We start from the raw sequence: 13,671 nt of genomic DNA on the forward strand, positions 1-13,671 counted from the left end.
TGGTGGTGGTGGTGGTGGTGGGGTGTCTTCAAATCCAGGACATCACAACGCTCTCATTTTGCTGTTTGTCACATTCCTCTCCAAAATTTCCTGTGGGCTGGAATCCCTTTAGTTTAGAATTCTGGCCAACTGTGCAGTGGATATCAGCTGCCCACAGTGTTCCAGAGAGCATCTGAGAGATGGTGTAGGTCCATGGCTGGTCTGCTTTCACAACACATGTCTCCAACTTCAGCATCTGTTTTCATCTCTTTCTAAGCGATTGGAAAAGATTGAAGTTGAAGAAAGATTCTTCAGTTTAATTATTTTTTGGAAATAATTTTGCCATAATTAAGGTTCAGTTTAACTATCACCATAATTAAGGTTCAGTTTAACTGTCACCATACTTAAGGTATACATTAAGAACTTGTTTTTGCTTTTAGGAATTGTTAATATTAGAATACAGTGTCAGAGTTGGGAAGATGGTTTAGCTGGTAAAATACTTGCCTCCCAGTCATGAAGACTTTTGTTTAGCTCTTAGGATCCAAGTAGAAATGGCTGCTGGTGTAGTAGCTGGGCAAGCTTGGAAAGAGGCTCCCTGGGGCTTGTCAGCTGTCCAGCCTAGTGTAATTAGTGAGCAGCAAGCCAGTCTCAAAAGGAGGTGAGGGCCAGCCGTGGTGGCACACGCCTTTAATCCCAGCACTGGGGAGGCAGAGGCAGGCGGATTTCTGAGTTCAAGGCCAGCCTGGTCTACAAAGTGAGTTCCAGGACAGCCAGGGCTACACAGAAAAACCCTATCTCGAAAAATCAAAAAAAAAAAAAAAAAAAAAAGGAGGTAGGGAGGCATACCTGAGGATGACCCTACACACACACACACACACACTCCATAAATTTATAATTCTTTAAGAAAACTGTCATTTTGAAATATAAGTAGTTTTATACCTGCTTTCTTCTTCATTTCTGAGTGGCATATTGACATTGGCATATGTTTTTAAATATTAATATACTTTTTGTACAGGTTTAAATTAAGTATGACAATTGTGGTAAATCAAGTTTATGGTGAATAATATATTTGAAGTAGATGTATATTCATAAAAATTTAAAAATTTCCCCCACTGGTAAAATTGGAAAAACAAGTGGTTTCTGTGAATAAAGTTGGTATGGTTACGTTTATATCTGTTGTTTTGTGACGATTAACCAGTTCTTTTAAAATGAAAAAAAAAAGTTCTATTAAAGCCCAGTTTAATTCCTGGGATGCATCTGTGATCAGCAGATTGTATTGCAGTGACCAGCTCTGGCAATACAAGTGTGCACTGCCACGTCTGTCTTAATAAATGTGGTTTTGGTGATGAGGTTTTTAACTTAGGATGGCTTTATCAGAATGTAAATCTGTCGTGGACTGAGGAATGTCTCAGTATACAGTGGAATGCTCTTACCTATAAAAAAGGAAAAACAAAAACCAAAACCCCACTACATGCTACAACGTGAGTGGACCTTGAAGATAGTACTGAGTGAACGAGCCAGACATAAAAGGATAACTGTGAGGCTGGGTAGATAAAGAGCTTTCAAGGTCCCGTTTGATCCCTGGAACCTACAAAAAAGCTAGGCATGGTTGGACATGCTGATGCTTATAATCCCAGTACAGAGGAGGTAGGAGTGGTGGATTCCTGGGGCTCAACAGCCAGCCTGGCCTATGTGGTAAATTCTAGGCCAATGAGAGATCCTGTCTCAGGAACGGAGAGGGGGAGGGGAGGGAGATGGCTCAGTGGTTAAGTACTTGGCTGCTCTTCTAGAGGACGTGAGTTTGATCACCAGCACCCAGAATCAGTAATTTATAATTCCAGCTCTAGTGGATCTGGCTCCCACTTCTCATACATGGAGCAGATACACATGCGTACACATAAAGATCAGTCAGTCACATGGGTGGCACCACAGGAGTTGTCCTTCCTCCTACCAGCTCCTCAGTACTGGGATTGCAGGTACATGCCTGTCAACACACATGAGGAAGATGAGGTGTAATGAGAACTCGCCAATGCTAGGTGTCTACCACAGAACATCTTAGGGGTAGGTAGTAGATTTACCTAGAGCTAGGTCAGGAAATGATAGCATTTTCTATTTGGAATGTTGAAAAAACATTTAAATAATAGTGATGGTTCTACAACATTTATATTTAATGCCACCAATTTAGATTTAAAAGTGGCTAAAATTGTAATTTTGATAAAAAGTTAAAACCAAGTCAAGCAGCAAATGACAGATTTACTGTTACCCCCTTTTCAGTGTCTTTTTCCCTGCAGGTTTTTCTTCATGAAGCACCTGTGTAGCAATCACACTGCATGGGTGTTTATTGAATGCTTAATATCAGCAAGCAGTGCCTTGCATTGCCTTTACATTGTAGCTGGTCTGGGTGGGTGGGTAACGTCTGAGATGGAGCCCTGCAGTGTCGCTCGGGCTAGCTGTGGATTCCTGGCATCAAGTAATGCCTGCTTGAGCATTCACAGTCTCAGGCCTTTGTTCACTTCCAAGCAGCCAGGTAGAAATGCCTGCCATGCTGGCAGCAGGCTGTGGCATATCCTTGTATACGTGTATGTGCTACCACACCTAATTTGATGTATGTGTGTTTTTTTAAGTATTACTTTTGTGTTAAATTTTGAATGGATCTCCTTTGTTTTGTAGTTACTCCGAGAGCTTAAGCACCCAAACGTCATCTCCCTTCTGAAGGTGTTTCTGTCTCATGCTGATCGGAAAGTATGGCTTCTCTTTGACTATGCTGAGCATGACCTCTGGGTAAGGTGGACTGCTGGTAGACAGGCCGCTGTTCTCAGTCAGGCTTGAGAGGGACTAAACAGTTAGCTTCCACTGCACTAGGAGTCACCTTACAGAGTAACAGTAGGTCTACTGCCAACCTGGAGGCTTTTGCTTTGTCCAGTGGGTTAACTTACTAAAATGCTAGGCAGTAGAAGTGTTTGAGAGTTTTGATTTTTCAGATATGGGGGCACTTACTTGCATCTATTTAATGAGACATCTTGGAGACTGACCTCAAGTCTGAACTTGAAACTCACTTGTGTTTTAATTTCATATTTACCTTACACTTACAGCCTGAAGGAAATTTCATACAGTGTTTATGTGAAACAAAGTTTCACTGTGTAGAATCATGTTAGCTCTCACAAAGTTCTGAAATTTGAAGCATTTTGGGTTTTCAGGCTGGAGAGACTGCCAGTATTGCTTTTTGATCCTGTGTTTTGACCTTTGTAACAGATGGTAAAGAAGTAAGAGGACTATGAACAGCAGTGGGACATTGTTTCCTAATAGAGTTTTCATTTGGAAAGGAGACGGTTCTGCTGTAAGGCTTTAAAAGGACATCCTCTCCTTTGCTCTGTAGTGTGAAGGAATTCAAAATGAAGTAGTACTTCTGGGGTGAGCACGCTAGAAAAGGATTGCCAGGTTCTGTCACTGTCCCTGCCTGGTTCTGTGATGGTAGGAAGCTCTCCTGATCATTCTAAAGCATCTACAAGCTGGGTAGCCAAGTGTGGGAGACTTAGTATTCACATCTGGTATTTCATGTAATATATTTCATTTTCCTTGGTGAGAATGCTTTTGCACAGAAAAAAAAAAAAACCAATCACTGCTGGTGAGAGCCACACCACAGAATGAGATCAGAGTAAATGTAGACTGTAGCATCCCCTGTGCGTTTGTTTTTACGTTTGTCTGGCTCATGACATTTATACATACAGAGCCAAATTGTATATTTGAAGATTTCTCAAATGAGGGGTTACAGTTTACTGGTTTAGCCAGTATTGTAAAAGGCTCATATTGTATTGATAAGAACGTAAATGCATCTTGTCTTAAGTGGACAAAATAAAAGCATCTGTCTCCCTATCACCCGTGTCCATGCAACTAACCTTGATTAAACTCAGGGGGCCTCACACACAGCACCAGGGCGTGACAGCAGGACATGGACCTATCTGTTATATTCCGTGTGACTTCCAACAGGCGAGGGAATAATATTTAACTTTACATATAAGCTATGTTACATATAAGTAACTTATAATTCTATCATTTTACTAATTTAACTGAAGGCAAATGAATATTTATAACATTACTTCAAAAACAGGACAGTTCAGTTCCCTAAAACTTAGAACTTTTTTTCCTTTTAATTGGAATATTATATGTGGGTTGGCTCTCATAAGGCAGCAAAAGTTATACTTAAGAGTTGTCTTGAAAATCACTTCCACTGCTGAAATTTATAGCCTGTGTACTGTGTATTTGATTTGTAACCATGCAATATGAAGAATATGCAGGTGAAAAATTCCCATCCTACAAGGAGTTAGCTATTTATTTTTAGTTTTAAAATACTTGTTTTCTAGAAAAATCAGTATAATATTTAAAGTTTGACCTGAAGAACTACACCTTCAATTATCTTACCTCCTCTCCTTGGTTTTTACTCTGGGAAGCTTGAAGCTTTTAGTTGTTTAATGCACTCTCTTTGAACCTATGCTTGTTACATTCAGAGAGCTGGTGGATTCTCTTCTTCCTGACAGACTGGATTGTTATCACATTTTACGATAGGTGATACATATTCTAAATTATTAAGTAATACTGAGGCAAAAGACTGACAAGAAACGTAAGGTATCTAAATACAGACAAGCGTGCATCCGTGAGTGTGTTTGTCTTCTCACTCCAGACATTTGCTGCGTTTTCTCCCTTGGGGAACTCGGCTCCTTGTTCACAGCTCACTAGTTTTCCCTTTCTGAGTGCTAGTCTGTAGAACATCAGGTAGAAAGTCAAACGTTCATCTGAATGCGGAGCATCACATTTCTACTCTCCGTGTGTCTTTTGGTTTTTGTTTTTTTAACCACAAGAATTGCTTCATAATGAAGGCCTCTGTGTAGTCCGTGCTGGAGATGAGGGTGCTGATGTCAGAGGCATAGCTGCCCTGAGGTTTTCCTGAGTGGAAGGGTGTTCCACACAGAAAACAAAGAAGCTCATCGAGAGCTTGAGACATTAGAAGGAAGAAACCACTTTGTGTACATTTATTTGCGAAGTATTTAATTTATAGAGTTGTACTTTACTTCTTTCTGGTTGTCTAGCCATGTGTACAGAGAAAGCTTTTCAGGGTACCAGGCAGGCTCTTCCCTTATCTGAGTCCTTGATGCTTCTCACTGTATCCTTATCCAGTTTGAACTGTCTACTTGGTCTCCCTTCTTCAGTTTCTGTCTGTTGGGTGGGTTTTACTGGAACCTATCCCTGACTGTTCTTTATAACCTGTGGGTATAAAATTGCTACCACGCCTGTGCTGTGTTGGCCGATCAGAATTTGGTTTTCCCCCCTTTTATTGAATCTTATGAGAATGGTTCTGTTCTTGAAAATTTCTGCCAGATTAAACAGATCTGTAGCACCCCAGATGTAATTAGCTTTAATTATATTTTGAAATGAGGAGCACCTTAGTTCCTGCTCCCTCTGCCTTTCATTTTCTGAGATGCCATCACATCCCTTAAAAATGGAGCCTTACTCCTGGTTCTTAGAATGCGCTTACTGTGCATGTTGCTCATACTATGCTGTGGTATTGTCAGTGTCTCCACACTGCCTTTTCTGTTAAAATAATATTCAAATTGCCTTTCTCTCTTTGTAAAGCTTCTTACGGTATTTTCTTTCAGCATATAATTAAGTTTCACAGAGCTTCGAAAGCCAACAAGAAGCCAGTTCAGTTACCTCGGGGAATGGTGAAGTCACTGTTGTACCAGATCCTAGATGGGATTCACTATCTTCATGCCAACTGGGTGTTGCACAGGGATTTGGTGAGTGGATCCACAGCTGGGTTCAACCAGGAAATGTGTTGATAGTGGGCACTTTTCCTGTTGTCTGTAGAAAATTGAGCCACAGGCAAGTAGGCCTGCAGGTCTTGGGGTGGTGTGGTGTGTGGGTATGCCCCAGTCTCCTGGGTGTCCATTGATAGGATACGCCCTGATGTGAGAGTGGCAGTCAGCTAGCTCCTCTATTGCTTCCTTCCCTGTTGGCTTAGACAGTGATGTTTACTGGGCCTACTGCTGGCAGTTTCCACTGGACGAGATGGCCGGGGCTCCCTGGGAAGCCCTGGGTACCCACTGTCTCCATTATTTCTTGCAGTGGAGTTACAGTCTGGCTTTTGAACGGGAGCTGAAAGTCAGATCCTCTCGTGCAGCAGGGCTCTGCTCACTGAACTGGTCTCCAGCCCTTGTTGCTTAAAAAAGAAAAAAGCGAATACGTTATTATTCATTAATCTTCATAGGTTTAAATTACTTGATTGCTTTCTTTTTGCATAAGTAAACTGTGCTTTTTTAGTTCTTTTCTTTGTAAAGGTGTGGTAACTGAAGTCAGCCTCAGAGCAGCACAGGGCAAGAGTTCCATCTCTGACCGCGTGTGTACGTAGGAACAAACTCATAGCAGCCACAGGGCTGCTGTGCTGTGCTCCATTCAATCTCTGGTCTTAGATGAGTGGTTCCAGCCAGCTTCGGCCTTTCTACATCCTGAAGTAGTCCTGTCAAGAACATTGAACAGGGGTCATTTTGTCCTGGCTTTGTCATACCTACAGAGCCTTTAAGACCAGGAACAAAGAGATTCCTTGAGTCCTTTTCCTTATGCAAACTTAATAGAATTGAAATATCGTGCTTATAAACAGTGGGTTTACAGAACAAAAATAAAATTCAGGTTTGGTTTGGTTTTGTTTTGTTTTTTTGTTTTTATGAAGTTGAAGATAATTCCAGACCCCAGAAGTAGTCTATTTAATAAAAATATTTCTGTTTTTCCTCTCTGATTTGTACTACCATCTTTCCTCATACTTGTAAGAGAGTGACAGCCCCAGTGGAGGGAAGGCCGTTGTTCTCATAGAACCAGTTACACTAGAAGAGCTCTACATTTTGTTTAGTTTTGCTTTTTAAAATAATTCTCTTCACTTAAAAAAAAATCCTTGTTTATTTAGCAAATTCGGACTGGCTTTCTTAGTAAGTGTTTTAGGTTTTTCCCGTGACTATTTGCAATAGTATGGACTAAAAACAGTAACTAGAGGTTCAGTTTCCCTCTCTTTTGGTGAAGCTCTTAGGAGATGTGGAAACACTCTGTGACTTGGGCTGATAAAGAATGGGCTCTTTCAGGTGTAAGATGGTAGGACCATCTTAAGGAAGGAAGGAAGGGTTTAGGAGGCCAGAGCACCTTAACACAAGCAACAAAAAGCCCATTGTCTGTAGACACCATCTAAACAATAATGACAAATACCAAAAGTTAATGGTGTTGTCATTGCATGCTAGCAACGCTGAGCCGCATTAGTGTAGCCCTCTAGAATGAGGCACTGTGATACATCACACGACTGGGCTAGTCATGTATCTGGAATGTTCTTCATTTGGCAGCACCTCTTCTCATAGCTTCCTTACTTGGAGTGAGATGTCTCTGATGTTCTCTGTTGGATGAGTCAGTGCTGTTTTTAAGCAGCCATCCATCCTGTGTCTTAGCATGGCAGACTGCCTTCAGATTGGTCACTCCTCAGGTGCCAACCTCTCAAGCCTTGCTTTCTGAGTGAAAGACTCCATTTTTAAAAGTGTAAGCATTCGTTGTCAGCTGAAAGTTACATTTTGGATTTAATTTGGGTTCTATAATTTTTCAAAGTACCTGCGTATGATGCTGATTTGTGTGGTAATAAGATATTTAAGATATTTACTCTCAGACTGTTCAGAAGCCACCCAGCTTTTAGCTTCACATTCTCAAGCCTCACATGCAGATGAAGCACTTACAGTCTCTGAGGCTTTGGAGAGAGGCTGATAAATGGTGCTGTGATGCCCGAAACACTGTGTAGATTCCTAATGCCAGGATTTTGACCAGTTGGTGGGATGTCTGCCTTGCCACAGCAAACCACATGGTAAGGTGGATAACTGATACACACACCCTGAAAATACCCTTTAAATAGTAGCCAAGGACTTACTGAACTTTCTGTGAATTAAATCAGGATTATTAATACTAGAAATACTGGTTTGAACATGCCTGTGATCCCAGCACCCAAAAGGCAGAGGCAGAAGGATCATAATTTTGAAGCTATCCTGGCCATATTTGCTCTCAAAAACAAGAGTAGAAACTCTTTTGCTGGGATGATAGATGTATATACTGAGCTAATACTCCTGTTTGGTAAGTGAAGATTTATATTAGCATTAATCATCACATAGCCAAGGATGGTAGCTCAGACTTGTTTTTGGTAGGAATTACAGAGTCATTCTTGTGGGCGATGTTTGGGCATTTGCAGGGGTGTGTTTTTGTTAGTTTCTTGTCGTAGTGTTGGGAGTTGAAGGCAGGACCTACCTGTGCATGGCAGAGTGCTCTAATACTAAGCTACATGTGCACTCTGTGTGAGTGTTCCCAGGAAATGGTCTGGTAGGAAGGAAGCATGGCTAGGATTTATTTTGTGAAGTAATTAATGAATCTAAACCAACCTTTTCATATTAGAACAGTAAAGTCCCCAGCCACAATGAAGTAGAGAGAAATTCAAACAAAGGTGCCTGAGCTTGTGCCCTGCCTTTTCCTATGCTGGTCTCCCCTTTCTTCTGCACCCCAGTTCTTGGCAGTGAGAATGTTTGTAGTAATTACAATCCTGGCTCTGCTGCTTCTGTCTTTGTTAGGCTTTTTCAGAGCAGAGAACACATGGGGTGTCAATATAGGGATATGGAGAAAGCAGTTTATTTTAAGGACTTGGTTCATGCATTTTAGAAGCCTCGCTGTTCCAAATCTGCAGGCTATGCTGCAAGCCAGGAAGATTTAGAATACAAATTGGACCCGGAAGCCCATCTGCTAGTCCATCCATTCTTGCTCACAGTCAGTCTCTTTCCCAGTAGAGCTTCATTTGATTAAATTAATTCTCGCAGCAAGGAGGGATTGGCTTTGCAGCACTGTGGTGTAGTACCTTGCATGATTAACTGACACAGAGAGATGTGTGTTGGCTTATAGTTTTGGAACTCCAGTTCATGATAGACGGGCCTTCCTGCTTTGGGCCCCTGATTGGGTGTTAGGTAGAAGTGATGGGGAATAAGAGAGAGAGGAAAGGAAGCAGAAGGGGATGAGCTGAGGCTCCCTAACCCTTGAAGAGTGAGCTTCTAGTGTGCCATGACAAAGGTTTCCACCAGGTTTCACCCACTGAAGGTTCTACCACCTCCCAGAAGTGGTTCCGAGTCTTTAGTACATAGACCTTTAATTTCACAACGGTAGCAGGAGAGGAGTCTGTTTTCCTCATGTTTGCTGATTTAAATGTTAATCTCATCTAAAAGTATATTCATAGAAACAATTAGAATAATGCTTGACTCACACACCTGGGCACTGTGGCCCAGCCAAGCTGAACTGTTAATCTTCCTAGATAAACAAATTCCCAGAGGCATAAGTTACTTCCATGTTTCTGTCTTGTCCTGGTAATCTATAATCAGGACTGTGGGGTCGAGATTTTCCATATCACCGACTGTGAAGAGGAGCTCGTGGGAACTTTTGCAGATATCAGCAAGGATGTTTAACTTTGGTATTTCTGGTGGGAATGTCAAGTGATGTAACTAAGTGTTGTGGGAACGACGGACAGCTTCTCACACAGTTAAATATGGAGTTACCACGATGCAGCAATTCCACTTCTGCATATGTACCCAGAGGAGCTCAAGGAGAGGTCAGGAGGGTCTGAATGCCTTAAAAACTGTGTGTGTCTGTGTATATATGTGTGTATGTCTGTATCTCTGTGTGAGTTTGTGTGTATGTGTGTGTGTATGAGTATGTTTGTGTACATGTGTGTCTGTGTGTGTGTGTGTGTGTGGTGTCTCTGTCTCTCTTTTGTCTCTCTGTGAAGGTACTCATAAAGGCTAGAGCTCAGCGTCTGTGTGTTCTGAGTTTGCAGGTCCTTGCGGAGGCCAAAGCTCAGCCTCAGCTCTTTGTCAGGCCAGCCTCCACTTTGTGGACTAGCTCAGGGATCTGTCTGCGTCCACCTCAGAGCTGGAGTTACTATACTAGCACATACCACCACCATACTTAACTTTTCATGTGGGTTCTGGATTTGAACTCATGTCCTTAGGACTAAGCTATTTCCTCAACACTGTAAACTCTTATCTTTAGAACCATTATCCACAGTAGCAAAAAGGTAGAATGTGCATCAATAAATGCGCACATAAGAACAGTGTAGCAGCACATACAGTGACTATTACTCAGCCTTAAAGTGGACGAGAATTCTGATGTGCGTGTAATACTGGTGAGCCTTGAGGACCTTTGACAGATGGGATTAACAGGCAAATGTATAGCAAACATTCTCTTTAAACAGCTCTTGCTTTGTCATTGTTAGGTATAGTCTTTACGTGGAATTTCCCATATGACCTGTGGAAGCACATTATTAAGTAATTTAAATGAGTGCTCCCATTTTTGTAACAAAGTAGATTATCATCGATGTTTCTGAAAACAAGGCCCGTTAGTGTGGGTTTCATAATGCTTCTTCTTGTTATTAGACACAAGAATTTGCTGGGACTCAGATTCCCTCCAGCGTAAACTGTCTTACCTACTATGATGTAGCAATGAGCGCCCAGACTTTTTTCTTCTGAGTTTTAGGCCTTTCTTATTACAAAAGAGAAATATAATATTTATAGGCAAAACACCATAAAATAGGTTTTTTCTGAAGACGATTTAAAATTTTTCTGAATTATTCTGTCGGAAAGCCTATAAAAATATTCTCAGTTGTGCTATTAAAAAGGATTTCAAAAAACAAACAAACAAACAAAAAAACAAAACCACCCCAGGCATGGTGGAGTATGCCTTTAATCCCAGCACTCAGGAGGTAGAGACAAGTGGTGAGTTTGAGGTGAGCCTGGTCTACAAAGGGAGTCCAGGATAGCCCGGGCTATTATACAGAGAAACTGTCTAGAAAAACAGCAAAACAAACAAACAAACAAAAAGGATAAAAAATAAATCACCCAGTCTAACTTTAGCAATTGTCAGACATTAGATTGTTATTATGGTCCAGATTTCCAAAAGGAAAGGAACCCTAATCTTGAAAGATACACTATAATTTTTAAAGTCTTCTCGGGCTAGGGTAAAATGCCTGTCTTAAGGCACGAGGGGCTTAGCTCCTTCCCCTAGCACCCAAATAAGAAAGCCAGGAGTGTGGTGCGTACCTGTAATCTCAGCCCTAAGGTAGTGGAGGCCGTGGGTCGGTAGGTCTCTAGCCTGTTTAGTGAGTTCTGGGTCAATGAGAGATCCTGTCTTAAAAATTAAGGAGGATAGCACTCAAGAAAGTACAGCTGAGGTTGTCCTCTGGCCTGCACATGCACCCCACACAGTGTGCACCTAAACCGACATGGCATGTGCACACAAAGGAGCAGCCAGAAGCAATGATAAATCGAGTTTTCTCACACCTGACCTAACATCATTACTGTTCTGTTTTAGATCTCAGTGCCACAGAAATCTTTGATTAGGTCTTTTTCAATTTGTCTGTGAGAAATAGAGGGCAAAGGTGAGTGTTCCTACAGAAGCAAATTCAGGAAGCTGGCCATATGGCACCATCCCTTTAATCTTCTGTGTCATTTACTTAATTTACTTTTGTAACTTTTTGTAATGTAAATGTTGTTTGAATCAACAAATAAGATTTAATTGTTTTTTTAAAATTTAATAAACTAAAATGACCTCAAGTACAATTAGCTGCAGAATTGGTGTCTCAGAGTGGACTGCCAAAGGGATGGGACTGCTCTGTGGCCCAGTGTGTACTCTGGGCACAGTTATTGCAGCGTCCCTTTGCCCTGGGTGAACTCATGTGTAATTGGCCAGTTGGTTTTTATGCAATGTGTGTGTACTCTGAGGATTTCTAACCTTGTCCTAAAGTAATTGGTATTTTAAGTTCTAAGCTCACAGTTTTGAATTTTCATTCTTTCTAAATTATAGATAAGCTTATAATGTAAGGTAATACCATTTAGCAAAGGTATAGGGGGATGTGGAAGATTAATTTGTCTTGATTCTGCCTAAATATCTCTTCATAGAAACATAATTTAAAATAAAACCATTTATTTTTTTCTCCAGCTTCATAGATGTGTCCACCTTCAGGTTGAAAGGTATCTTCCCTACGAGCGTCCTAGTCTCTTGCCTGCTTGTTAACTCTTGGTGAGGCCTTTTGAGGGATCTGCTTACACATCCCTGCTTGTCTGGTGTTTTCTCCTAAGCATAGACACTGTTATATGACAGTCATCTTTTAATTATAAAATACAGTTTACAGCACTTAAGACTTGCCTTTGACCTTTATAAATTGAATGCCAGAAAGAAGAGAAACATAAGACTGAAGAGATGGGTATAAGCTGGGGAGAGAGCCAGGGCGTTAAAGGGGAGTTAAGGAAAACAGGGGAAGGACAATTAGGATGGCTTTTCTGTCCCCAGAGAAAAAATATCAAGCGCCAGTTGATTGAAGCTTGAGGTTTGTTTGGATCTTGATTCACCTCTTACTTAACCTTGTAGCCTTGGGAAGCACTAGCCACTCTCGGAGTTTGTGTTTCATTGTATTTGCTGTGGTGCTAAGGGTCAAACCCATGGGCTTGCACTTGGTAGACACAAGTCCTACCATCCAGCTTTACTCCCCACCCAACAAGCTGTTCTCTCTCTCTCTCTCTCTCTCTCTCTCTTTTATTAAAGAGTTATTTATTCACTTAATGTATGAGTACACTGTAGCTGTCCTCAGACACACACCTCAGAAGAGGGCATCAGATCCCACTGCGGATGGTTGTGAGGCACCATGAGGTTGTTGGGAATTGAACTCAGGACCTCTGGAAGAGCAGTCAGTGCTGTTAACCACTGAGCCATCTCCAGCCAGCTGTATTATTTTTTATCTGTAAAATGAGTCAGGCATGCTGGAGTGGGCACACACACACGCATGCACACACACATATAGACGCTCACAGACACTCAGACATGATGGTGAAGATTCACAGGGAGCACTAGGACCTGGAGATGTGCTGTATGTGCAGTAACGAGAGGCAGTGTTAACAGCGAGGCATCTCCTGTTAGATGTACTGGCTTAGGAGGTGAGGCACACAGCAAAACAAGCAAGCAAACAGCAACAGAAAGCCATCCAGTCTTAAACTGAGGTCATGTTCTTTTTATCAAAATGAGTTGTTAATGTTTTCAAGAGAAAGGTACTGTAGCTTCAGGCAGTTGTGCATTGTCAGTTCTCGTCATTGCCCACTGCACAGTGACGCTTGCTCTGTCTCCATATCTGTTCATAACATAGCAGTGCTGGAAGATGCTGCCATGGTGTGAGAGTGTCTTAAGGCAGATTGGACATCTGGTTTCCATGAAGAGTATGCCCCTCAGAATGTCACCAGCAAAGTTCTGTGTCTTTCAAGGTGACCATATTTATCACAGATATGGTTCCATCTAGTATTGCTTGGAGGGAGGTCTTGGCTTTAGAACTAAATTCATAGATGCTACTACTGACACACAAGAAAGGAAGAAACTTGTTTTATTGGAGACTAGGTTATTATCTTAAGATGCTATTGAGTAATGAAGTAAAATTGCCTATCAAATCTTTTGGAAGCTTTCTTAGTACTGACTAAGCAATAACATCAAAGATTTGACAAGACTAGTCAAAAACATAACTGTTCCCTCTCTATATATACATGCACAGCAGATACATCACTTCCGAATTGAATCTGAAACCCTTTAAAGTAAATGACTCTGCAAGGT

General features: G+C 41.4%; 1 protein-coding gene across 6 annotated transcripts in view; it reads left to right on the top strand.

Moving 5' to 3' along the window:
- The window catches only part of Cdk8 (cyclin dependent kinase 8), a 78,069-nt gene that overhangs the window by 39,778 nt on the left and 24,620 nt on the right, over window positions 1-13,671 (top strand). For 5 of the 6 annotated variants that reach the window (XM_021162568.3, XM_085837435.1, XM_021162566.3 and 2 more), the window contains 2 exons: window positions 2,650-2,760; window positions 5,631-5,771. In XM_021162568.3, the coding sequence (XP_021018227.1) occupies window positions 2,650-2,760; window positions 5,631-5,771 (252 nt within the window). The remainder of the gene's footprint in view (window positions 1-2,649; window positions 2,761-5,630; window positions 5,772-13,671) is intronic. The other variant, XM_021162569.3, reaches the window with a different exon arrangement.

The sequence above is a fragment of the Mus caroli genome, unplaced genomic scaffold (assembly GCF_978045245.1).
Source record: "Mus caroli unplaced genomic scaffold, Mus_caroli_1 scaffold_4, whole genome shotgun sequence".
Lineage (NCBI taxonomy): Eukaryota > Metazoa > Chordata > Mammalia > Rodentia > Muridae > Mus > Mus caroli.